The sequence below is a fragment of the Sander vitreus genome, unplaced genomic scaffold, assembly GCF_031162955.1.
Source record: "Sander vitreus isolate 19-12246 unplaced genomic scaffold, sanVit1 ctg451_0, whole genome shotgun sequence".
Lineage (NCBI taxonomy): Eukaryota > Metazoa > Chordata > Actinopteri > Perciformes > Percidae > Sander > Sander vitreus.
The window spans coordinates 5,001-30,000 of record NW_027595561.1 but is presented as its reverse complement, the minus strand read 5'-3'; the positions used below and the strand labels follow the sequence as shown (position 1 = coordinate 30,000).

The 25,000-nt window shown below is 47.4% G+C and overlaps 1 protein-coding gene across 6 annotated transcripts in view; it reads right to left on the bottom strand.

Moving 5' to 3' along the window:
• LOC144514106 (uncharacterized) overlaps positions 1–25,000 on the bottom strand; it is a 34,837-nt gene that overhangs the window by 4,845 nt on the left and 4,992 nt on the right. For 4 of the 6 annotated variants that reach the window (XM_078245293.1, XM_078245296.1, XM_078245295.1 and 1 more), the window contains exons 10-25: positions 22,147–22,278; positions 21,888–22,036; positions 21,467–21,616; positions 16,302–16,380; positions 15,382–15,459; positions 14,581–14,727; positions 13,871–13,980; positions 13,646–13,787; positions 13,117–13,310; positions 9,647–9,774; positions 7,552–9,353; positions 6,151–6,417; positions 2,597–5,680; positions 2,410–2,508; positions 1,138–1,482; positions 151–240 (exon numbers count right to left, since the gene is read on the bottom strand). In XM_078245293.1, the coding sequence (XP_078101419.1) occupies positions 151–240; positions 1,138–1,482; positions 2,410–2,508; positions 2,597–5,680; positions 6,151–6,417; positions 7,552–9,353; positions 9,647–9,774; positions 13,117–13,310; positions 13,646–13,787; positions 13,871–13,980; positions 14,581–14,727; positions 15,382–15,459; positions 16,302–16,380; positions 21,467–21,616; positions 21,888–22,036; positions 22,147–22,278 (6,996 nt within the window). Of the gene's footprint in view, positions 1–150; positions 241–1,137; positions 1,483–2,409; positions 2,509–2,596; positions 5,681–6,150; positions 6,418–7,551; positions 9,354–9,646; positions 9,775–13,116; positions 13,311–13,645; positions 13,788–13,870; positions 13,981–14,580; positions 14,728–15,381; positions 15,460–16,301; positions 16,381–21,466; positions 21,617–21,799; positions 21,814–21,887; positions 22,037–22,146; positions 22,279–25,000 lie in introns of those variants that run through there. The other 2 variants (XM_078245294.1, XM_078245298.1) reach the window with 2 other exon arrangements.

Below are 25,000 nucleotides of genomic sequence, written 5' to 3'. Positions count from 1 at the left end.
GTGTGTCTGTGTGTGTGTGTGTGTCTGTGTGTGTGTGTGTGTGTGTGTGTCTGTGTGTGTCTGTGTGTGTGTCTGTGTGTGTGTGTCTGTGTGTGTGTGTGTCTGTGTGTGTGTGTGTGTGTATCTGTGTGTGTGTGTGTGTGTATTTACCTCAGCTTCACTTTGCCTCAGCAGTCTCCGGATCTCCTTCCTCTCCTGCAGCAGAGAGGAGATCTGCTCCTCCTCTTCTTCCTGCTGCTGCTGAGGAAATTATCAACAATCACACATTTAAATGAGCAGACATTAATGCTGTAATATGTCAGTCTCAAACCTTACGGAGAGCCGAGCAGACATTAATACTGTAATATGTCAGTCTCAAACCTTACGGAGAGCCGAGCAGACATTAATGCTGTAATATGTCCGTCTCAAACCTTACGGAGAGCCGAGCAGACATTAATACTGTAATATGTCAGTCTTAAACCTTACGGAGAGCCGAGCAGACATTAATACTGTAATATGTCCGTCTCAAACCTTACGGAGAGCCGAGCAGACATTAATACTGTAATATGTCCGTCTCAAACCTTACGGAGAGCCGAGCAGACATTAATACTGTAATATGTCAGTCTCAAACCTTACGGAGAGCCGAGCAGACATTAATGCTGTAATATGTCCGTCTCAAACCTTACGGAGAGCCGAGCAGACATTAATACTGTAATATGTCAGTCTCAAACCTTACGGAGAGCCGAGCAGACATTAATACTGTAATATGTCCGTCTCAAACCTTACGGAGAGCCGAGCAGACATTAATACTGTAATATGTCCGTCTCAAACCTTACGGAGAGCCGAGCAGACATTAATACTGTAATATGTCAGTCTCAAACCTTACGGAGAGCCGAGCAGACATTAATACTGTAATATGTCAGTCTCAAACCTTACGGAGAGCCGAGCAGACATTAATACTGTAATATGTCAGTCTCAAACCTTACGGAGAGTCGAGCAGACATTAATATTGTAATATACGTCTTTAATTTTCATTTTGGACACACAGGATCCTGAATATATTCCTCTGAAGTTCCACACTGTGACTTTAATGGCAACACAAATCCAATCAGCGCCCATGTTTCGGGATATCGTTAGTTTCACAGTATAAAATTTCACCTCTCCTCCTTTCCTCTTGCCGTCCATCAGTTGGTCTCTCCTCTTCGGTCCGTCCATCTCCTCTCCCACCGTGGCTTTGACCTCATTCTCCTCCGGCTCCTGCATCTCCTCCTCTCTCTCCCGCAGCGTCTGCACTTCTGCTCTCAAAACCTCCAGCTCCTCCTCCATCTGTGCTACTCTGCTCCTCCACCCCTCCTCAGCCTTCTCCGTCGCTCGCTGAGCCTCATGGAGGTCCTCTGTCACCTCCCTCCTCCTCTGCTCCAGGGCCTTGGCTCTGGCTCTCAGCTGCTCCACCTCTCCTCTCTCCTCCTCCTCCCTCAGACGCTCCCCCTCTGCCTGGCTCTCCTGAACAAATCAAAGTTCAAGGGAACACTTTTGTGATTCACTTTCTTTTTGGTAAAGAGTAACTGCTCAGATTATTATTCTAAGTGTCTGACAACATTATGAAAGGATCCCTACAGAGATAGACTTTTTAGTTAAAGAGGAAGATCCTTTTAGTTTAACATGAAACAGCCCCGAAATCACCATCACCAAACTCACCAGACTCCATGTAAATAATCAGGACTTTTAGCGTGTATAGAGCCAGCATATTTCCACCAGACTCCATGTAAATAATCAGGACTTTTAGCGTGTATGGAGCCAGCATATCTCCACATGTAAATGGGTGAATTAAGGGTTTATTTCAACCAAACCAGAGTGGTGATTGTTGGAACAGTGGAAAGATGAACCAAGACGGCTTTTGATAGTTTTATTTAGTTTCTGTCCACTTTGAATGAAATGTGTTTTACGATGATAAAAGTCCTGATTATTTACATGGAGTCTGGTGGGTTTGGTGATGGCGATTTCGGGGCTGTTTCATGTTAAACTAAAAGGATCTTCCTCTTTAACTAAAAGGTCTATCTCTGTAGGGATCCTTTCATAATGTTGTCAGACACTTAGAATAATAATCTGAGTCTGTCAGCAGCAACAACACAACTTTTAGTGACTCTAACTGCTGCTGAACATTAGTCCTGTAGGGTAACATTACAGCTTGTTACTAACTGCTGCTGAACATTAGTCCTGTAGGGTAACATTACAGCTTGTTACTAACTGCTGCTGAACATTAGTCCTGTAGGGTAACATTACAGCTTGGTTCTGGTTTAATACTGGACCAGTTTCAACAGTCACTTAAGACACAAAAACATGGGGAAAGGTTGACAAAAAAAACCTTAAGTAAACCTTTGAAATATTGTTGTAGGAAGCAAAAAGAAGTGGCGTTTGTCCCGTGTTTACCTGCAGGAGGAGCCTCAGCTCGATCTGCTGCTTCTCCTCCTCCTGCTGCTGCTGCTTCTCCTCCCTCGCTCGCTCCCTGCTGCGACTCACATCAGACACCTGAAGCACACAGAGCTAACATGCTTACAGACAAAGTGATGCTAAATGTCAACATGTTTTTATAATATATAAAGTGCAGTGAGGTTACCCGAGTCTGCAGGTTCACCTCCATCAGTTCCATGCTCCACTGCACTCCTCTCAGCTCTTCCTGCGCCTCCTCCTTCCTGCTCTGCTCCTTCTGCACCTCCTCTCTGAGAGCTGCCACCTCCCTCTCTGTCTGCAGTAGCGTCTCCTGTAGCCGCTCCTTCTCTCTCTGCTCCTCCTGCACCTCCTCTCTGAGAGATTTCACGTCTTCTCTCCTCTTCATCAGCTCTTTCTGGGCCTCCCTTTGTTCCTTCTGCACCTCCTCTCTGATGACCCTAAACTCATTGTCAGTCCTCCTCTGCTCCTCCTTTAGGGCTGTCAGCTCCTCCTGTGCCGCCTCTGTCTCCCTTTGTTGCTTTTTCGTCTCCTCTCTGAGAGAAATCATCTCATTTTCTGTCGTTATAAAGGTCTCTTGTGGCTGATCTTTCTCCTTCTGTACCTCCTCTCTGAGCGCTGTCAGCTCCTCCTGTATCTCTTCCCTCTGCCTCCTCTTCTCCTGAGCCTCCCGTCTTAAGGCTGTCAGCTCCTCCTGCGCCTCCTCCATCTCCCTTTGATGCTTTCTCACTTCCTCTCGGAGAAATTTCACCTCTGTCTCTGTCTTCATTAACGTCTCCTGTAGCTGCTCTTTCTCCTTCTTTTCCTTCTGCACCTCCTCTCTGAGAGCAGACTCCTCCCCATCGCTATTGCTCCTCGTCTGCTCCCTCTGCACCTCCTCCTTTAGGGCTGTCAGCTCCTCCTGCGCCTGCTTCATCTCCTTTTGTTGCTTTTTCACCTCCTCTCTGAGAGATTTTATTTCATTTTCTGCCTTCATTAATGTGTCCTGTAGCTGCTCCTTCTCCTTCTGCACCTCCTCCTGGGCCTCCTCCCTCTGCACCTCCTCTCTAAGTGCAGACAAATCCCCGTCTCTATTGGTCCTCCTCAGCTCCTCCTGCATCTCCCTTTGTTGCTCTCTCACTTCCTCTCGGAGAGATTTCACCTCTATCTCTGTCTTCATTAACGTCTCCTGTAGCTGCTCCTTCTCCTTCTTTTCCTTCTGCACCTCCTCTCTGATGACCCTAAACTCATTGTCAGTCCTCCTCTGCTCCTCCTTTAGGGCTGTCAGCTCCTCCTGTGCCGCCTCCGTCTCCCTTTGTTGCTTTTTCGCCTCCTCTCTGAGAGAAATCATCTCATTTTCTGTCGTTATAAAGATCTCTTGTAGCTGATCTTTCTCCTTCTGCACCTCCTCTCTGAGCGCTGTCAGCTCCTCCTGTATCTCTTCCCTCTGCCTCCTCTTCTCCTGAGCCTCCCGTCCTAAGGCTGTCAGCTCCTCCTGTGCCTCCTTCATCTCCCTTTGTTGCTTTTTCACCTCCTCTCTCAGAGATTTCACGTCTTCTCTCCTCTTCATCAGCTCTTTCTGAGCCTCCCTTTGTTCCTTCTGCACCTCCTCTCTGAGAGCAGACTCCTCCGTATCGCTGTTGCTCCTCGTCTGCTCCCTCTGCACCTCCTCCTTTAGGGCTGTCAGCTCCTCCTGCGCCTGCTTCGTCTCCGTTTGTTGCTTTTTCACCTCCTCTCTGAGAGATTTTATTTCATTTTCTGCCTTCATTAATGTCTCCTGTAGCTGCTCCTTCTCCTTCTGCACCTCCTCCTGGGCCTCCTCCCTCTGCCTCTGCACCTCCTTTCTAAGTGGAGACAAATCCCCGTCTCTATTGGTCCTCCTCAGCTCCTCCTGTGTCTCCCTTTGTTGCTTTCTCACTTCCTCTCTGAGAGATTTGACCTCTGTCTCTGTCTTCATTAACATCTCCTGTAGCTGCTCCTTCTCCTTCTTTTCCTTCTGCACCTCCTCTCTAAGTGCAGACAAATCCCCGTCTCTATTGGTCCTCCTCAGCTCCTCCTGCGCCTCCTCCATCTCCCTTTGATGCTTTCTCATTTCCTCTCGGAGAGATTTCACCTCTGTCTCTGTCTTCATTAACGTCTCCTGTAGCTGCTCCTTCTCCTTCTTTTCGTTCTGCACCTCCTCTCTGGCGCCCGTTAACTCATTCTCAGCCCTCCTCAGCTCCTCCTGTATCTCCTCCCTCCTCTTCTGTTCCTCCTGCGCCTCTTTTCTGAGACTCTCTCTCCTTTCATACAGCTCTTCCTGCGCTTTGGTTGTCTCCCGTTGTTGCTTTTTTACCTCCTCTTTTAGAGCCGTCACCTCCTTCTCAGACCTCCTCAGCTCCTCCTCTCTAAGTGTAGACACATCTCTGTCTCTATTGGTCCTCCTCAGCTCCTCCTCCATCTCCCTTTGTTGCTTTCTCACTTCCTCTCGGAGAAATTTCACCTCCGTCTCTGTCTTCATTAACGTCTCCTGTAGCTGCTCCTTCTCCTTCTTTTCCTTCTGCACCTCCTCTCTGAGAGCAAACTCCTGCCCATCACTGTTGCTCCTCGTCTGCTCCCTCTGCACCACCTCCTTTAGGGATGTCAGCGCCTCCTGCGCCTGCTTTGTCTCCTTTTGTTGCTTTTTCACCTCCTCTCTGAGAGATTTTATCTCATTTTCTGTCTTCATTAATGTCTCCTGTAGTTGCTCCTTCTCCTTCTTTTCCTTCTGCACTTCCTCCTGTAAGTCCCCCCTCTGCCTCCCCTCCTCCTGAGCCTCCCCCTCTCTCCTCTGCGCCTCCTCCTTTATAGCCACCAGCTCCTCCTGTATCTCCTCTCTCTCCATTTGTTCTCTCTCTCTCTCCTCCCTGAGAGCAGACACCTCCTCTCTCGTCCTCCTCAGCTCCACCTGTGCCTCCTCCCTATTCCTCTGCACCTCCTCCCTGAGAGCAGACACCTCCTCTTGCCTCCTGCTCCGCTCCTTCTGCACCTGCTCTCTGAGAGACATCACATCTTCTCTTCTCTTCATAAGCTCTTCCTGTGCCGTGGTCTTCTCTTTTTGTTGTTTTTTTACCTCCTCTTTTAGAGCCATCACCTCCTCCTCCGTCCTCCTGAGATCTCTCTCTGCCTCTCTCACTCTCTCCTGCAGCCTCCTCCTCTCCTCTGTCTCTTCCTCCCTCTCTTCCTCTGCCTCTCTCACTCTCTCCTGCAGCCTCCTCTTCTCCTCCCCCGCCTCCGTCAGCTTCTCCTCCAGCCTCTAGGGGAGCAAATCACACGTTTGATCACGATACTGTATTTGCTGATATCTTACAGTGTGTGTGTGTGTGTGTGTATGTGTGTGTGTATGTGTGTGTGTCTGTGTGTGTGTGTGTGTGTGTGAGTCTGTCTGATGTGTATGTGTGTGTCTGTCTGTGTGATATTGTGAAGACCTGCTGCGTGCCACTGGTCCATGAGTTTGTGTTATGTATTATACTGCATCTGTATTAGTTGTGTCCCTGTACCATTTTTCTTCATGTGGACATAAATACATGGTTAAAATGTGTGTGTGTGTCTGTCTTTGTGTGTGTGTGTGTGTGTGTGAGTTTGAGTGTATGTGTGTGTTTTTTTAAAAGCGACAAAATCAACCAGAAAAAGGCTTGAGGACGTCCAAAAAAAACTGTCAAAAAAGCTAAAATGCTATATTTTAGTTTTTTTTTAATGGATCCAGAAGTATGGTTGGACTCGTACCAGGCTCCTCCTCTTGGCTGCCTCCCTGTCTCTCCCGTGCTCCTCCTCCGTCTCCTCCCTCTCCTGCAGCGTGGCTCTCAGCTGCTGCGTCTCTTCCTGCGTCTCCTTCAGGAGGAGGTTCAGCCTGGCCGCCTCCCTGTCGCTCCGCTCTGCCACCTTCCTCCACTCCTTCACCTCCTCCTCCAGCCGCTCGCACGCCTCCTCCCTCTCTCTGGCTCTCCTCCTCGCTCCCTCGCTCTCCGCCCGCGCCTCCTGCAGCGCCCGCGCCTGACAGGACAACACACGGATTATTATATAGTCAGATAATCTCAGAATTCAACATTAAGGGTTTTCCGATGGTCCGGGAAAGTAACTAACAGGTAACTAACAGCAGCATCGCAAAGCGCCTACTTGCCCACTTCAAAAACTTAGTTTTAAGAATATCGTGTCGATAACACAGAAAGTCAGAGCACTGAAAGTACCAGGATGACCCCCTAGGAACGCTCAAAAAGTTCAGCGTGGAACGATGGACCCTACTCGCACTAAACGGGCGCCATCTTGACTACAAAGCTGAAAGGGGAGGGACAAGGGACGTCGGCCCGCAGCTGATTGGACGAACGTGCCACGTGGGTCTGGCTGCTCCTGAATTTCAAAACCGACCATGAATGGCGGCTTGTTCGTAATTACGATCTCGTATTTTAGGAAAATAGTTCACCGAAACGTGTTTCTGAAAACATTTTAAGAGAGAAATAGGCCGTGCAGTTGATTTTTTTAAAAATGTTTTTTAAAATGTTTTTTCCAAAGAAAATATGTTTTTGTATAGGGGCCAGTAAAAACTTCTTTGGGCAAGTACATCTTTTTTTTAACTTGCCCGCCCGGTAAGGGAAAAAAACATTAACGTTAAACCCAGCTAAAACTTAAAGGAGGAGTTAAACACACAACTCAAACTGAACTAAAATAAAAACTAACAAAACTAACTCACAACTAACTCACAACTAACTCACAACTAACTCGCAACTAACTAAACTAACTCACAACTAACTCAAAGTAACTCACAACTAACTAAACTAACTCACAACTAACTCACAACTAACTAAACTAACTCACAACTAACTAAACTAACTCACAACTAACTCGCAACTAACTAAACTAACTCAAAGTAACTCAAAGTAACTAAACTAACTCACAACTAACTAAACTAACTCACAACTAACACAACTAACTAAACTAACTCACAAGTAACTAAACTAACTAAACTAACTCACAACTAACTAAACTAACTCAAAGTAACTCAAAGTAACTAAACTAACTCACAACTAACTAAACTAACTCACAACTAACTCACAACTAACTCAAACTAAACTCAAGGTGAACTAAGCTCCTAATGTTAAATGTAAAATGTAAACTGTAATCTGTAGTAACCTGTGTGGAGAGCGTGAGCTCTCTTTCTCCCCCCTGGCTCCTCTCTTCCTGCAGGAGATGCTGTGTTTCTCTGAGCAGCGCCTCCATCTGCTCCTCCCGCGCCTCCATCTGCTCCAGGGCGACCCGCGCCTCCTGCTGCTCCCGTTCAGCCTCGTGCAGCGCCTCCTCTGCCTGCCGCAGAGCCTCCTTCAGCTGCTCCACCTCCTCCTCCAGCTGCCTCACGGCGCCCATCTGGCGCTCCAGCTGCTCCTCCCTCCGCTGCACCTCCTGCTTCATCTCAGAACACTCCTCCCTCGCCACGCTCAAACAGACACGCAGCAGCTCCGCCTCCCCGGCCTCCTCTTCGCTAGTCCTCCTCTCCTCCTCTTCTTCCTCTGGCAGTCTCTCCTCCTCTCTCCTCTCTTCCAAGAGTTTAGAGGTCTCTTTTCTCAGTGTCTTTATTTCTTCCTGCAGTTCTTCCTTCTCCTTCTCTACTCTCTCTATCCGGTCACAGAGCGCCTCTGTCGCCTTCTTCGCCTCCTCCCTTTTTCTCCTCCTCTCTTCCTCTTCTTCCTCTTGCAGTCTCTCCTTCTCTCTCCTCTCTTCCAAAAGTTCGGAGGTCTCTTTTCTCAGTTTCCTTATTTGTTCCTGCAGTTCTTCTTTCTCTCTTTCTAATCTCTCCATCCGGTCGCAGAGCGCCTCCGTCTCCTCCTCATCCCTCTTCACCTCTTCCTCCTCTCTCAGTCTGCCAGCCGTCCTCTCCTCCTCCTCCCTCTTCACCTCCTCCTGCCTCAGCCTTTCCATCTTGCTCCTCTCTTCTTCCAGTTCAGACATTTCTTTTATCAGTCTTGTAGTCTCCGCCTGCAGTTCGTCTTTTTCCTTTTCTAATCCCTCTATCCGGTTGCAGAGCTTCTCCGTCTCCTCCTTCCTCTCCTCCTCCCTTTTCCTCCTCTCCTCCTCCTCCTCTTGCAGGCTTTCCCTCCTTTTCATTTTCTCTTCTAGCTCAGAAGTTTCTCTTCTTAGTTTCTTTATCTCGTCCTCCAGCTCCTCCACCCTCCCCCTCCATCTCTTCACTTCCTCCTCCCGCTCCTCCTTCTCTCTTTCTAATCTCTCCATCCGGTCGCAGAGCGCCTCTGTCTCCTCCTCCGTCCTCTTCACCTCCTCCTCTCTCAGTCGCTCCCTCTCTCTCTTCTCTTCTCCCAGGTCGAAAACTTCTTTTCTCAGTTTCTTCATTACCTCCTCCTGCTCCTCCACCCTCTCCCTCCATCTTTCTCCCTCCTCTTCCCTTCTTCTCCTCCTCCCATCTTCTTCCTCTCGCAGTCTCTCCTTTTCTCTCCTCTCCTCCTCATCTTCTTCCTCTCGCAGTCTCTCCTTTTGTCTCCTCTCCTCCTCATCTTCTTCCTCTCGCAGTCTCTCCTCTCTCCTCACTTCCTCTACTTCAGAGCTTTTTGTTCTCAGTCTCTTTGTCTCCTCCTCAAGACACTCCTTCTCTCCCTCTGCCCGCTGTATTCTCTCCATCATGTGGCCAATACGCGCCTCCCTCTCCGTCACCTCCTCCCTCAGCCTCTCCACCTCCCTCTGTCTCTCCCCGTCCTCCTCCATCAGGGCATCTAAACGCCTCCGGAGCGCCTCCACCTCTCCGTCTCTCATCCCCAACTCCTGGCTCAGAGCCTCTCTCTCTCTCTGCCAGGCCTCCTCCTTCACCTCTTCCTCCTTCCTCCTCAGATCCTCCTTTTCCTCCTCGCTCCTGTCTCTGCTCTCTTCATCGTCTTCTCTCCGGGCCGTTGCTCTCTCCAGCTCTCCCATCAGACACTCAATCTCGCCTTCAAAATAAAAGCACAACAAAACTGTCAAAAAAATCGATTCTCTGATTGAAATGGATCTTGATTTGAATGAGCCCTCTTGGATCATATCCATACTGTCATTTTATGTTTTCCTATTGAAGGATTCCTTCTCTGTTGCTCTTCCTGAGCTTTCTACCATTTTTTAGGGAGGAGTTTTTTTCTTTACAGTGACAGATGTTTGCACACACAGTGCCACCTTCGATCTACATGCAGCGCTACAGCCTGTTGCTTTCTATCTACAGGACAGATGGTGTATGGAGTCTTACACTGACCCTGTAGCGTTGCCTTGGCCTGCTGCAGAGTGTGAATGTGTGTGTGCAGCTGGCATCTGTCCACCTCCGACTGTGAGAGCGTCTTCTGCTGCTGACTGAGCTGCTGCTGCAGAGACACCAACACACACCTGCAGAGAGAACCACACAGAGAGAGAGAGACACTGTGAAGTTTATATATGAGACACAGACACACACAGAGAGAAAACACAGAGAGAGAGAGAGAAAGAGAGAGAGACACCTGCAGAGAGAGAGACACCTGCAGAGAGAAAACACAGAGAGAGACACAGACACATACCTGCAGAGAGACACAGACACACACCCGCAGAGAGAAAACACAGAGAGACACACAGACACATACCTGCAGAGAGACACAGACACACACCCGCAGAGAGAAAACACAGAGAGACACACAGACACATACCTGCAGAGAGACACAGACACACACCTGCAGAGAGTAAACACAGAGAGAGACACAGACACACACCTGCAGAGAGACACAGACACACACCTGCAGAGAGTAAACACAGAGAGAGACACAGACACATACCTGCAGAGAGAAAAGCCTCTTTCTGACCAAGTAGTTACAGGAACGTAGTTCTAGGAACAGTCCACTTCTAAACAGATCTACTAACTACTCTCCCCCAAAACTGGTTTTCCATTTGCATTCACACTGTCCAAGTGGCCGTAGGAACTGACCTTTTGTTTTATAATCACAGCCATCTAACCACCACTATAGTCCCTTTCCGACCGGAGGGATTTTTGCAGTTCCTAGAACATTACATTCCTAGAACCTTTTTTTTCTCCTGTTCCAACTGGACCAATTATTAAGTCCCTCTGGCCACAGTTCCTGTAACTCTTTAAGCTCCTACTTCAGGGGAGGGTCTTTCCCCTTTTCCCTCGGAAGCCGGAGCTGGGAATGACGTCATACCCGAGTTGAATGCGTTCTATTTAAAAGTCGGATTTTCATTGTTTTCATTAGCTCTAGCCCGGTTAGCTATTGTTAGCAATACCAGTTGATAACAACGCATTACGCCGTTTTTTGTGCATGCAAACAGCGTAACAACATGTCCACATATAGAAGTTGGACATGCCTGTGTGAACGACTGATTTAGTGACACAAATAAGACAGAAGTGCTTATAACTTTATGTTACTGCAGCTTTCACAACTGTTGATACAGGGGGCAGGCATGTTGGATTTTGAACTTCGGCTACTGCGAGGTTGTACGAGTTCCAAGCTCGTAAATCCGAGATCAGCCGGCGTGTTTACGACTTTGACCTCGTTAAAACCGAGTTGCGAGGTAAATAGAATTAGATGGCTGTGATTATAATAACAAAAGGTCAGTTCCTATGGCCACTTGGCCAGTGTGAATAGTAGGAGAGTAGTTAGTAGATCTGTTTAGAAGTGGACTGTTCCTATAACTACTTGGTTGGAAAGAGGCTTATGTGGGAAAGGGAAAAGGGGAAAGACCCTCCCTGAAGTAGGAGCTGAAAGAGTTACAGGAACTGTGGCCAGAGGGACTTAATAATAACGTTATGATCTAAGAACGTTATGTTCTAGGCTTGTTATGTTCTAGGAACTGCAAAAATCTCTCTAGTCGGAAAGCAGCTAAAGATGCCAGTAGGGGTGTTGACATTAATCATTGCATTAGGTGCTTTCCGACCGGATAGTACTTGTACTTTTTTAGAGGAAAAGTACACTTCTAAGCAGTTCTAAGATCTACTCTCTTTCCGTTTGCATTCCCACTGGCCCAGTGGCCATAGGGACTGGTAGGAGGGGTAAGGGAGGGACGCAAGCACGGCAACGGTCTTTATAGCATCGTCACTAGACCTTAGCGCCACATACAACAACAACAAATGATGCTAATACTTCTGCACTTTTCCTCTATTAAATGCACGTCCATTCTCGTAGTAATTCACGTAATGTTTTGCTCAACACAGACGGGGCTTTATTATGCTCGGAACAGACCCCGCCTCTGCCTGCTGCGCTGTGGACGTGTGTGTGTGTGTGTGTGTGTGTGTGTGTCTGGTCTGAGAGACCTCCAGCTCACAGCGGGGTCTCTGTGTGTGTGTGTGTGTGTGTGTGTGTGTGTGTGTGTGTGTGTGTGTGTGTGTGTGTGTGTGTCTGGTCTGAGAGACCTCCAGCTCACAGCGGGGTCTGTGTGTGTGTGTGTGTGTGTGTGTGTGTGCTGGTCTGAGAGACCTCCAGCTCACAGCGGGGTCTCTGTGTGTGTGTGTGTGTGTGTGTGTGTGTGTGTGTGAGAGAGGCTGTGTGTGTGTGTGTGTGTGTGTGTGTGTGTGTGTGTGTGTGTGTGTGTGTGTGTGTGTGTGTGTGTGTCTGGTCTGAGAGACCTCCAGCTCACAGCGAGGTCTCTGAGCACGACTGACCCAGCGACGAGCTAGCGGCCGGGGCAGGCGCCTGCTGGCTGTCGCCTCCCTTCATGGAGCTCCTCGACTCCGAAAAATTTGAAGCAAATTGTCAATTCAGCATCAATTTCATCAAGACTGCCTATATTAGAAATCTAAACAGTTAATTTCTCGCCGAAAACGTTGTCAGAAGTGAATTTAGTGATGAATAAGATGGTGAAAACTGTTAAAAATGTCCCGTTGTCGGTTGTTGCTCTGACTGCAAGTTCTGAGTTGGCAGTGGGCGGGACTTATAAGTTCGACCAATCAAGTCCACCTAGGAGAAGGGAGAAGGGGGAAGACCCTGCTCTGGAGTAGGAGCTGAAACAGCACGCTACAGCGGCCAGAGGAGCTTAAACATCCCCAAATGTTTCCTGTCGAACACGACGAAGAACGTGTTCTAGGAACGTTTAGCTCGAAGAACTGCAGACCCCCTCCGGTCAGAAAGCCCCTGATGGTGCAGTGACAGACAATAATAGATTATAACCTACTGATGTTACTTGTTGATTTTCCAGTCACTGATTTATTTATTTTTGTTTTTACCTTTTTTAATCCTCCTCTTTTAATCAGAAATTTGGGATTCTTTCATCCAAATGGTCCAAAAGTTACATGCATGGTTCCATACAACGCTCCTTGCAAGTTAAACGAAGGATCAGTTCACTACTTTATTGAATTTGGGGTGTTTATTTCTCCAAAAAAAGTACAAAACACAAAAACATTTCTATAATTTCATATAAATGAGGTTTCTTGACCATGAATTCATTCGAAAATAATTAGTGTAAAATAGTGGTAATACATAGGTGTGAGTGGTGTGTACAGTAGACTGATGGTAGTGTAGAAAAAAACCGAAGAAAATGTTGAAAGAAGGCGACAAAAGCGATAAAAAAACGTCAAGAAACTGCAAAAATCCCTCCCGTCGGAAGTGGCTAATCGCAGAGAGAGACACTGTGAAGACATAGTCTTATATCTTAGTCTTACATAGTCTAATACACAGCCTGTGTATATATACTGTACACAGCCTGTGTATTTCTACACATGTATGATGTATGTGAGGTGTGTTTGGTTACCTGAGTTGGGTCAGCTCGTCCTCCAGCGTCTCCCTGCGTCTCTGCAGGCTGTCCGTCTCCTCCTGCAGCTTCCTGTTGTCCCTCTGCTGCTCCTCCTGCTGGCGCCTCCTTTTCCTCACCTCCTCCAGCGCCTGCTGCAGCTGCTGCTGCACCTCCTGCAGCTGCACGCACACAGAGGCATGCTGGGAGGACAGCTGACACACACACACACACACACACACCATACATGATACAACACACACATACACACAGAAACACACATACACACAGTCTCTCTCACACACACACACACACAACATACATGATACAACACACACATACACACAGAAACACACATACACACAGTCTCTCTCACACACACACACACACAACATACATGATACAACACACACACACACACATACATGATACAACACACACACACACACACACACGATACAACAGACACACACACACACTTGTAAGATGCAAACCAACAACAAGTTGACAGCAGAAATAAGTGGTACTGTAACTATAATGTGGTCTTTACCTCCTCCAGCTGTCCTCCATCCCTCCCTCTCTCCTCCAGCAGGGACACCAGCTGTCTCTCCTTCTCCTCCATCACTCTCTCCATCTCTGTCTCTCTGTCTCTCAGCTGACGGACAGTGTCCGCCTCCTCCTCTCTCTGCACTCTGAGCAACCCAAACACACGATGCCGGGTCAGGTTTACAGTCAGGGGTGAGTCCGGTACAAACCCGGTCAGAGAGAGACTCACCTGATCCGGCTGAGGTCCACGTTCACTGTTTTAATCTCCCTCTGCAGAGCACTGACCTCTGACCTCACAGCCTGCAGCTGGGATTGGCTGTCTGACAGCTCACATTCCAGCTACACACACACACACACACACACACACACACACACACACACAGACACACACACACACACACACACACACACACACACACACACACACACACACAGAGACACAGACACAGAGACACACACACACACACACACACACACAGAGACACAGACACAGACAGACACACACACACACAGACACAGGCACAGACACAGACACAGAGACACAGACACACACACACACACACACACACACACACACACAGACACAGAGAGAGACACACACACACACACACACACACACACACACACACACACAGACACACACACACACACACACACACACACACACACACACACACACACACACACACACACACACACACACAGACACAGACACACACACACACACACACACACAGAGACACAGACACAGAGACAGAGAGAGAGAGACACACACACACAAATGAGAGAATAATAATAAAAAAGTATCAAAAACAACAAAAAAAAAGTGTCAAACGTCAGAAAAAGAGGCAAAGATTTCAACAGAAGCTGCTGATATCTTGCTCAGGGCCGACTGTGCCGTTGAGCCAGGCAGCACGGCAGCCCAGCTGACAGCTGTACCTGCAGCAGCTGTTTGTTCAGCTCTCTCTTGTCCGACGCCAGAGACGAGTTCAGGGCAGCCATCTTGTCCAGGGCGTGGAGTCGCTCCTCCACCTCCCGCTTCAACATACACTCTGAGGACGAGAGACACAACACACTCTCCCTGGACTGGAGGGGGAGACAGAGGGGGGGAGACAGAGGGAGGGAGACAGAGGGAGGGGGGAGACAGAGGGGGGGGGGAGACAGAGAGGGGGGGGGAGACAGAGGGGGGAGACAGAGGGGGAGACAGAGAGGGGGAGGGAGACAGAGGGGGGGAGACAGAGGGGGGGAGACAGAGGGGGGGAGACAGAGAGAGGGAGGGAGACAGAGGGGGGGAGACAGAGGGAGGGAGACAGAGGGAGGGAGACAGAGGGGGGGAGACAGAGGGAGGGAGACAGAGGGGGGGGGGAGACAGAGGGGGGAGACAGAGAGAGGGGGGGGAGACAGAGGGGGGGAGACAGAGGGAGGGAGACAGAGAGAGGGAGACAGAGAGAGGGAGACAGAGAGTAATACATTAAGTTTACATAATAATACAGTAGTATAGTAGTAGTAGTAATACATATCAGGGGGGTAAACTAGGACCAGAACCTTCTGCAGAGCATCAGGGGGGTAAACTAGGACCAGTACCTTCTGCAGAGCATCAGGGGGGTAAACTAGGACCAGTACCTTCTGCAGAGCATCAGGGGGGTAAACTAGGACCAGTACCTTCTGCAGAGCATCAGGGGGGTAAACTAGGACCAGAACCTTCTGCAGAGCATCAGGGGGGTAAACTAGGACCAGTACCTTCTGCAGGGCGTCTCTGGCGTCAGCAGCCTCGTCTTCTGCTCTCTGTCTGTCCAACTGCTGCCTCTCCAGCGCCCCCTACAGGAGGACAGAGGGAAAGACATGCATCTATTTTACAGGAAGACGTATGGGTTACTATATGTCCCCAGAGGGGCAGTTGGTTGTGCAGCAGTGACAACAGTAATACCACCAGATGGATTAACCCTTGTGTTGTTTTTTCGACACTTGACATTTTCGTCCCTTTTTCCGTCTTTCTTTTATTTTTCACTAACACCAACTTACTACCACTAGTTTTACACTACGTTTTGGAATTCATGGTCAATAAACCTCATTTATATGCAATTATACCTAATATTTGAGTTAAAAAAAGCAGAAATTATGAATTATTTTGACTAATAGTTAAGATCAAAGGAACGTATGTTGAGTGGATGAGTTTATTCAGGATACTGATATGAAACCATTTCAATTTTCACCCGAAATTCAATGAAAGTGATCAATTATATTTGCAAAGAGTGTTGTGTGGAATCCATCCTTTTTTGTGGTAATTTGGTTAAAAAGAAAGCCATATTTCTGATATAGACATTTTTAAAAAGGGGTCAGATTTTCCCAGAGGACAACATGAGAGTTAAATACAACATAAATTCATAAAAAGTAGTAAAAACATAAGTAAAAAGCCGTATTTATCAAGCTTATATTAGCTTTTTCAGTTTGAGTTCAGCAGTGAGATGGCTGAGTGAATGTAGGTGTTTCTATCTGGTTTTTATTCTACAGACTTTTCTGCTGCGTACCTGTGATACTGCTACACACCTGGATCACCTTTGTTAATGCATGTTTCTGTTTCAGATTGAGAGGAGCATACGTAGAGAAAAGAAGGGAGTAATCTTTCTGTAACAGAGCGATAAGAAACTAAAGTAAAGCACCTTCAGAGTGTGGATCTCCATCCGGTGCAGAGTTTCTCTCTCCGTCAGCTGGACGTTCTCCAACAGTTCGCTCTCCACTCTGAAACAAAACCAGCAACAAACTCCATCATCTGTTCATCAACCAGACAGAGAAATGGGCTGGGTCTCAAAGCGCCTACTTGCACCCTTCAAACACTTAGTTTAAAAGGTCCCATGGCATGAAAATGTCCCTTTATGAGGTATTTTTAACATTAATATGAGTTCCCCCAGCCTGCCTATGGCCCCCCAGTGGCTAGAAATGGTGATAGGTGTAAACCGAGCCCTGGGTATCCTGCTCTGCCTTTGAGAAAATGAAAGCTCAGATGGACCAATCAGGAATCTTCCCTTTATGACGTCATAAGGGGAAAGGTTACCTCCCCTTTCTCTGCTTTGCCCACCCAGAGAATTTGGCCCCCCCATGAGAGAGAGAGAGACATCATGGCTTTCAAACGAGCAAAGTGGCAGTTGGTCAAGGTCACACCCCCACCCTCCACCTTACCCCCCCCTCTTTCCTCCTCAATAGCTACAGACACAGAAATGGTACATCCTAAGGAAAGCTCATTGTGGGACTGGCTCTATAAAAGAGACTTCAGATACAGTATTAGGGGACCACTAAGGTCTATATAAAGAGACTTCAGATACAGTATTAGGGGACCACTAAGGTCTATATAAAGAGACTTCAGATACAGTATTAGGGGACCACTAAGGCCTATATAAAAGCATCCAAAGAGCACCATGTCATGGGACCTTTAAGTATATAGTGGAGATAACACAGAAAGTCAGAGCACTGAAAGTACCAGGATGACCACCTAAAAACAGTCAAAAAGTTCAGTGTGGAATGATGGACCCTACTCGCACTAAACGGGCGCCATCTTGACTACAACGTTGACCGTTAGCTGATTGAACGAATGTGTCACGTGGGTCTGGCTGCTCCCGAATTTCAAAAATGACCATGAATGGCGGCTCCTTTGGAATACAAGCTCGTATTTTAGGAAAATAGTTCACCGAAGTGTGTTTCTGAAAACATTTTAAGCGAGAAATAGGCCGTGCAGTTGCTGAATCTGTCGGGTTATTTTTCTAAGATAATTTTTTGGGCTTTTCCGCCTTAAATTTTTGACAGGACAGCTAGGTGAGAAAGGGGAGAGAGAGAGAGGTCGGATTTGAACCCTGGACCTCTGCGTCGAGGCATAAACCTCTCAGTACATGTGCGCCTGCTCTACCCACTGATCCAACCCGGCCACAAATCTGTCTGTTTTTTTGATCGACAAAGGTCAGTTTAAAAGATGTTCGTCAGATTTTGAGAGGTGGCGAGCCGAGCGACCGCTACTCATTTGCATACAGGAGAGCTCGTATTTTTGGCGGGCTGGAAAATCACGTTCACGTGTGTTGCGTTCGTCAAGCTCACCCCGCTCGTCATTTCCGATAAGTGTTTTAACATAAGTGGTCCTTTTTGGGACAATACTAACCATCGAAAGTGGGACTACGGCAGGATGTGGTCAGTGCACATTAGGGTTGGGTACCGAAACGGGGTGCCAACGTAAACGGTAGTAACAAGACCGAATAAGAACGAACATTTCGGTTCCTCATTCTGACTTTTTTGTTTTTCAGAAGCATTGCTGCACGGGACGCTACGTTACCGTTAGCTAGCAGCTGGCTTACACCCAGCGGTTAAAATGCTGACAGCTTACGTTAAGCGTATTTCGACTGTATTTCCCTGGAGAGGATTCCAACAGCGGGACGTAACGGTCTGACTGCAGCTGCCAACACAGACGGTGCGTTCACTTGAAACTCGCCAGCCTTGTGGTGCATTCAAAGTTATTGTAAAATACCCTTTTCCCATCTGGTGCTTGTTTTTGTCTACCAGCAAGTTAATTGTGAAATAAGTCATTGTTATAAGTTATAGTTATTACATTATTAATCAATCATTTAATGTTGACCATATGGCCATAGCCATAAACAAGTTCTTTAATGACGCCAACTGCCGTTTTGTGCTCCTTTTTTTATTTTTTATATTTTATAATATATACATTATAAATATATATATTTCGGTTCAGGCACCGGCACCATTTTAAAAGTATTGTTTAAGCACCGGTATCGGAAAAAACCCAAACGATACCCAACCCTAGTGCACATATATATGTGTGTATATATATACACACATATATATGTGTGTATATATATACACACATATATATGTGTGTATATATATATGTGTGTATATATATATACACACACACATATATATATATATATATATATATATATACACACACCAAAGGATTATTAGGAACACCTGTTAACTTTCACATTAATGTAATTATCTAATCAACCAATCACATGGCAGCTGCTTCAATGCATTTAGGGGGGTGGTCCAGGTTTAGACAATCTCCTGAACTCCAAACTGAATGTCAGAATGGGAAAGAAAGGTGATCTAAGCAACTTTGAGCGTGGCATGGTTGTTGGTGCCAGACGGGCTGGTCTGCTCAGTTACTGGGATTTTCACCCACAACCATTTCTAGGGTTTAGAACGAATGGTCTGAAAAAGGAAAAACATCCAGTATGCTGCAGTCATAGGAGGCGAAAATGCCTCGTTGATGCTAGAGGTCAGAGGAGAATGGGCCGACTGATTCCAGCTGATAGAAGATAAACTTTGACTCCAATAACCCCTCGTTACATCTGAGGTATGCAGCAAAGCATTTGTGGAGCCACAATACGAACAACCTTGAGGCGGAGGGGCTACACCAGCAGAAGACCCCACCGGGTACCACTCGTCTCCACTAAAAATAGGAACATGAGGCTACAATTTGCACGAGCGCACCAAAATTGGACAGTTGAAGACTGGAAAAATGTTGCCTGGTCTGATGAGTCTCGATTTCTGTTGAGACCTTCAGATGGTAGAGTCAGAATTTGGCGTAAACAGAATGAGAACATGGATCCGTCATGCCTTGTTACCACTGGGCAGGTTGGTGGTGGTGGTGTAATGGTGTGGGGGATCCGTCATGCCTTGTTACCACTGGGCAGGCTGGTGGTGTAATGGTGTGGGGGACCCATCATGCCTTGTTACCACTGGGCAGGCTGGTGGTGTAATGGTGTGGGGGACCCATCATGCCTTGTTACCACTGGGCAGGCTGCTGCTGTGGTGTAATGGTGTGGGGGATCCGTCATGCCTTGTTACCACTGGGCAGGCTGGTGGTGGTGGTGTAATGGTATGGGGGATCCATCATGCCTTGTTACCACTGGGCAGGCTGCTGGTGGTGGTGGTGGTGTAATGGTGTGGGGGATCCGTCATGCCTTGTTACCACTGGGCAGGCTGCTGGTGGTGGTGGTGTAATGGTGTGGGGGACCCATCATGCCTTGTTACCACTGGGCAGGCTGCTGGTGGTGGTGGTGGTGGTGGTGTAATGGTATGGGGGACCCATCATGCCTTGTTACCACTGGGCAGGCTGGTGGTGGTGGTGTAATGGTGTGGGGGATCCGTCATGCCTTGTTACCACTGGGCTGGTGGTGGTGGTGGTGTAATGGTGTGGGGGACCCATCATGCCTTGTTACCACTGGGCAGGCTGCTGCTGTGGTGTAATGGTGTGGGGGATCCGTCATGCCTTGTTACCACTGGGCAGGCTGGTGGTGGTGGTGTAATGGTGTGGGGGATCCGTCATGCCTTGTTACCACTGGGCAGGCTGGTGGTGGTGGTGTAATGGTGTGGGGGACCCATCATGCCTTGTTACCACTGGGCAGGCTGGTGGTGGTGGTGTAATGGTATGGGGGACCCATCATGCCTTGTTACCACTGGGCAGGCTGCTGGTGGTGGTGGTGGTGTAATGGTGTGGGGGACCCATCATGCCTTGTTATCACTGGGCAGGCTGCTGCTGTGGTGTAATGGTGTGGGGGATCCGTCATGCCTTGTTACCACTGGGCAGGCTGGTGGTGGTGGTGTAATGGTATGGGGGACCCATCATGCCTTGTTACCACTGGGCAGGCTGCTGGTGGTGGTGGTGTAATGGTGTGGGGGACCCATCATGCCTTGTTACCACTGGGCAGGCTGGTGGTGGTGGTGTAATGGTATGGGGGACCCATCATGCCTTGTTACCACTGGGCAGGCTGCTGCTGGTGGTGGTGGTGTAATGGTGTGGGGGATCCGTCATGCCTTGTTACCACTGGGCAGGCTGCTGGTGGTGGTGGTGGTGTAATGGTGTGGGGGACCCATCATGCCTTGTTACCACTGGGCAGGCTGGTGGTGGTGGTGTAATGGTATGGGGGATCCATCATGCCTTGTTACCACTGGGCAGGCTGCTGGTGGTGGTGTAATGGTATGGGGGATCCGTCATGCCTTGTTACCACTGGGCAGGCTGCTGGTGGTGGTGGTGGTGTAATGGTGTGGGGGACCCATCATGCCTTGTTACCACTGGGCAGGCTGCTGGTGGTGGTGGTGGTGTAATGGTGTGGGGGACCCGTCATGCCTTGTTACCACTGGGCAGGCTGCTGGTGGTGGTGGTGTAATGGTGTGGGGGACCCATCATGCCTTGTTACCACTGGGCAGGCTGCTGGTGGTGGTGGTGTAATGGTGTGGGGGACCCATCATGCCTTGTTACCACTGGGCAGGCTGCTGGTGGTGGTGGTGGCGTAATGGTGCGGGGGATCCGTCATGCCTTGTTACCACTGGGCAGGCTGGCGGTGGTGGTGGTGGTGTAATGGTGCGGGAGATCCGTCATGCCTTGTTACCACTGGGCAGGCTGCTGGTGGTGGTGGTGGTGTAATGGTGCGGGGGATCCATCATGCCTTGTTACCACTGGGCAGGCTGCTGGTGGTGGTGGTGTAATGGTGTGGGGGACCCATCATGCCTTGTTACCACTGGGCAGGCTGCTGGTGGTGGTGGTGGTGTAATGGTGTGGGGGACCCCTTTCACCTTCAGAACTGCCTTAATTCTTCGTGGCATTGATTCAACAAGGTGCTGGAAGCATTATTCAGAAATGTTGGCCCATATTGACAGGATAGGGTCAAACACGGTATTAGTATGGTGTTCCTAATAATCCTTTAGGTGAGTGATTGAGTGACTGATTCTATGATACCAAACTGAGCAGCAGCAGATAGCTGGATGTGGTATTACAAGTTTTTCACAGCAGACAACATTGTTATGTATTACAACGTACCGTCTGAGTGTTTGAGTCTCCAGTTGTCTGTTTCTCTCCTCCTGTCGGTCTCTGTCTCTCCTCAGCCGCTCGCTCTCTCTCTTTACCTCCTCTTCTCTCTTCTGCACCTCCTCCAGCTGCAGACGCAGCGAGGACGACACCTCCTGCTCCCTGTGACACACACACACACACACAAAGACACACACACACAGAGACACACACACACAGAGACACACACACAAAGACACACAGACAGTTTTGAAAGCGTTCATTTAATGTATTAACTCCTGTCTGTTTACTGTGTGTGTGTGTGTGTGTGTGTGTGTGTGTGTGCGTGTGTCTGGGTGTGTGTACCTGCTCAGTAAGTCCACAGTATGTGTGTGTGTGTGTGTGTGTACCTGCTCAGTAAGTCCAGTGTGTGTGTGTGTGTGTGTGTGTGTACCTGCTCAGTAAGTCCACAGTGTGTGTGAGCTCCAGCTGTGTGTGTTGGGAGTGTGTGTGCAGCAGCTGATTGTCGTCCTCCAGCTGTTTAACTCGGAGCTCCGCGGTCGTTTTCTCCTCGCTGAGCCGCCGCACAGAGAGCTCCGCCCCCTTTACACACACACACACACACACACACACACACACACACACACACACACTTCATTAACCCTTCCTTAGCTGTGGGGTGCAGCAGAACGTGTGCTGTGTGTTGGACTGACCTGCAGTTCCTCATGTCTCCTCTGCAGGGTGCTCTCAGTGAGAGACAGGACAGACAGCAGAGAGGACAGATCCAGACTGAGGACGCTGTCTGGGGAGACGCACAGAGACCGGCTGCTGCTCAGGACTCTGGACTGGAGACACAACACACACTCTCTGACCTTTGTCCTTCTAATACAGGTGTTTTCCAACTTTTTGTGTGTGTGGACCACTATTTGTAATCAAGAGTTTTCGTGGACCACCTCATAATACACATAATAAAATATGTCAACATACAGTCCTACCTAAATTAATCTGAACCTCTTAATTAACAGAACTACTAGCACTAAAACTATAACTGGTCATCTCATCAGTACAACAGGCTCGTTAAAAGGTTTACTGCCACTTATTTTATTTATTTATTTACTATACAATATACATATTAATATAAAAAGGTTAAAAAACTATTATTTTATACTTTATTTTGCTTTTCCACAGACCACCTGCAGTACCCTCACGGACCACTAGTGGTCCACGGACCACAGTTTGGGAATGATCTAATAGACCCAATCACAGGGATGTCGCACTAACACAGAAAATGAAACGGTTTCTAAACAGTATTCTGACTCAACTTTGACGTACAACAGTCTGTGATTATCCATCAACATACATTACTCTAATATTAGTCAAAATCATTCATCATTTCAGCTTTTTTGACTCAAAAGTTAGGTATAATTTAAAAGTCCAACGAGGATTATTGAACTGGAATTCCGAAAAATAAGTGTATTAGTAATAAGTTGGTGTCCGTGGCGTGTATACAGTACTGGTGGTAGGGGGAAAAAATCCTCAACAAAAAAAAAGAAAGGGACAAAAGAAGTCAGAAAAAGTACCAAAAAATTGGACAAAAAAGTCAAAAAAGTATAAAAAAAAAAAAGTACCAAAAATGTCAGAAAAAGTACCAAAAATGGGACAAAAAAGTCAGAAAAAGTACCAAAAAATTGGACAAAAAAGTCAAAAAAGTATAAAAAAATGGAACAAAAAAGTCAGAAAAAGTACCAAAAAATGGAACAAAAATGTCAGAACAATGGGTTAAAAAAGTCAGAAAAAGTACCAAAAAATGGAACAAAAATGTCAGAAAAAGTATTAAAAAATGGAACAAAAATGTCAGAAAAATGGGTTAAAAAAGTCAGAAAAAGTACCAAAAAATGGAACAAAAAAGTCAGAAAAAGTACCAAAAAATTGGAAAAAAAAAAGTCAAAAAAGTATAAAAAAATGGAACAAAAAAGTCAGAAAAAGTACCAAAAAATGGAACAAAAATGTCAGAAAAAGTATTAAAAAATGGAACAAAAATGTCAGAAAAATGGGTTAAAAAAGTCAGATAAAGTACCAAAAAATGGAACAAAAATGTCAGAAAAAGTATTAAAAAATGGAACAAAAATGTCAGAAAAATGGGTTAAAAAAGTCAGATAAAGTACCAAAAAATGGGTTAAAAATGTCAGAAAAAGTATCAAAAAATGGGTTAAAAATGTCAGAAAAAGTATTAAAAAATGGGTTAAAAATGTCAGAAAAAGTATTAAAAAATGGAACAAAAATGTCAGAAAAAGTATCAAAAAAAAAATGTCAGAAAAAGTATAAAAAAATGGAACAAAAATCCATCCATCCATCCATCTTCATCCACTTATCCGGGGTCGGGTCGCGGGGGTAGCAGCTCCAGCAGGGGACCCCAAACTTCCCTTTCCCGGGCCACATTAACCAGCTCCGACTGGGGGATCCCGAGGCGTTCCCAGGCCAGGTTAGAGATATAATCCCTCCACCTAGTCCTGGGTCTTCCCCGAGGCCTCCTCCCAGCTGGACGTCCCCCCACCTAGTCCTGGGTATTCCCCGAGGCCTCCTCCCAGCTGGATGTGCCTGGAACACCTCCCTAGGGAGGCGCCCAGGGGGCATCCTTACCAGATGCCCGAACCACCTCAACTGGCTCCTTTCGACGTGAAGGAGCAGCGGCTCTACTCCGAGCTCCTCACGGATAACTGAGCTTCTCACCCTATCTCTAAGGGAGACGCCAGCTACCCTCCTGAGGAAACCCATTTCGGCCGCTTGTACCCTGGATCTTGTTCTTTCGGTCATGACCCAGCCTTCATGACCATAGGTGAGGGTAGGAACAAAAACTGACCGGTAGATTGAGAGCTTTGCCTTCTGGCTCAGCTCTCTTTTCGTCACAACGGTGCGATAAATTGAATGTAATACCGCACCTGCTGTGCCGATTCTCCGACCAATCTCCCGCTCCATTGTCCCCTCACTCGCGAACAAGACCCCAAGATACTTGAACTCCTTCACTTGGGGTAAGGACTCATTCCCTACCTGGAGAAGGCTTCTCCGGAAGAACAAAAATGTCAGAAAAAGTATTAAAAAATGGAACAAAAGTGTCAGAAAAAGTACCAAAAAAATGGAACAGAAATTAATTAATGTAATGTTAATGTTAATTAAGGTTAATGTGGCTCGGGAAAGGGAAGTTTGGGGTCCCCTGCTGGAGCTGCTACCCCCGCGACCCGACCCCGGATAAGCGGATGAAGATGGATGGATGGATGGATGGATGGAACAAAAAAGTCAGAAAAAGTATTAAAAAAAATGGAACAAAAATGTCAGAAAAAAAAAATGGAGAAAAAAAAGTCAAAAAAAGTATCAAAAACATTGGACAAAAAAGTCAGAAAAAGTGTCAAAATCACAGGAAAAAAAAGCGTCACGAAAGTGTTCATTTTCTATTTTGACCCGAGAGGACAACAAGTGCACGGTCGGCGGGGGAAACCAACACACGATATATATATAGTAACAGGGAGGTCTGACCTATCAGAGGTCTATGCTGTCTTATCTCCTGTCCTG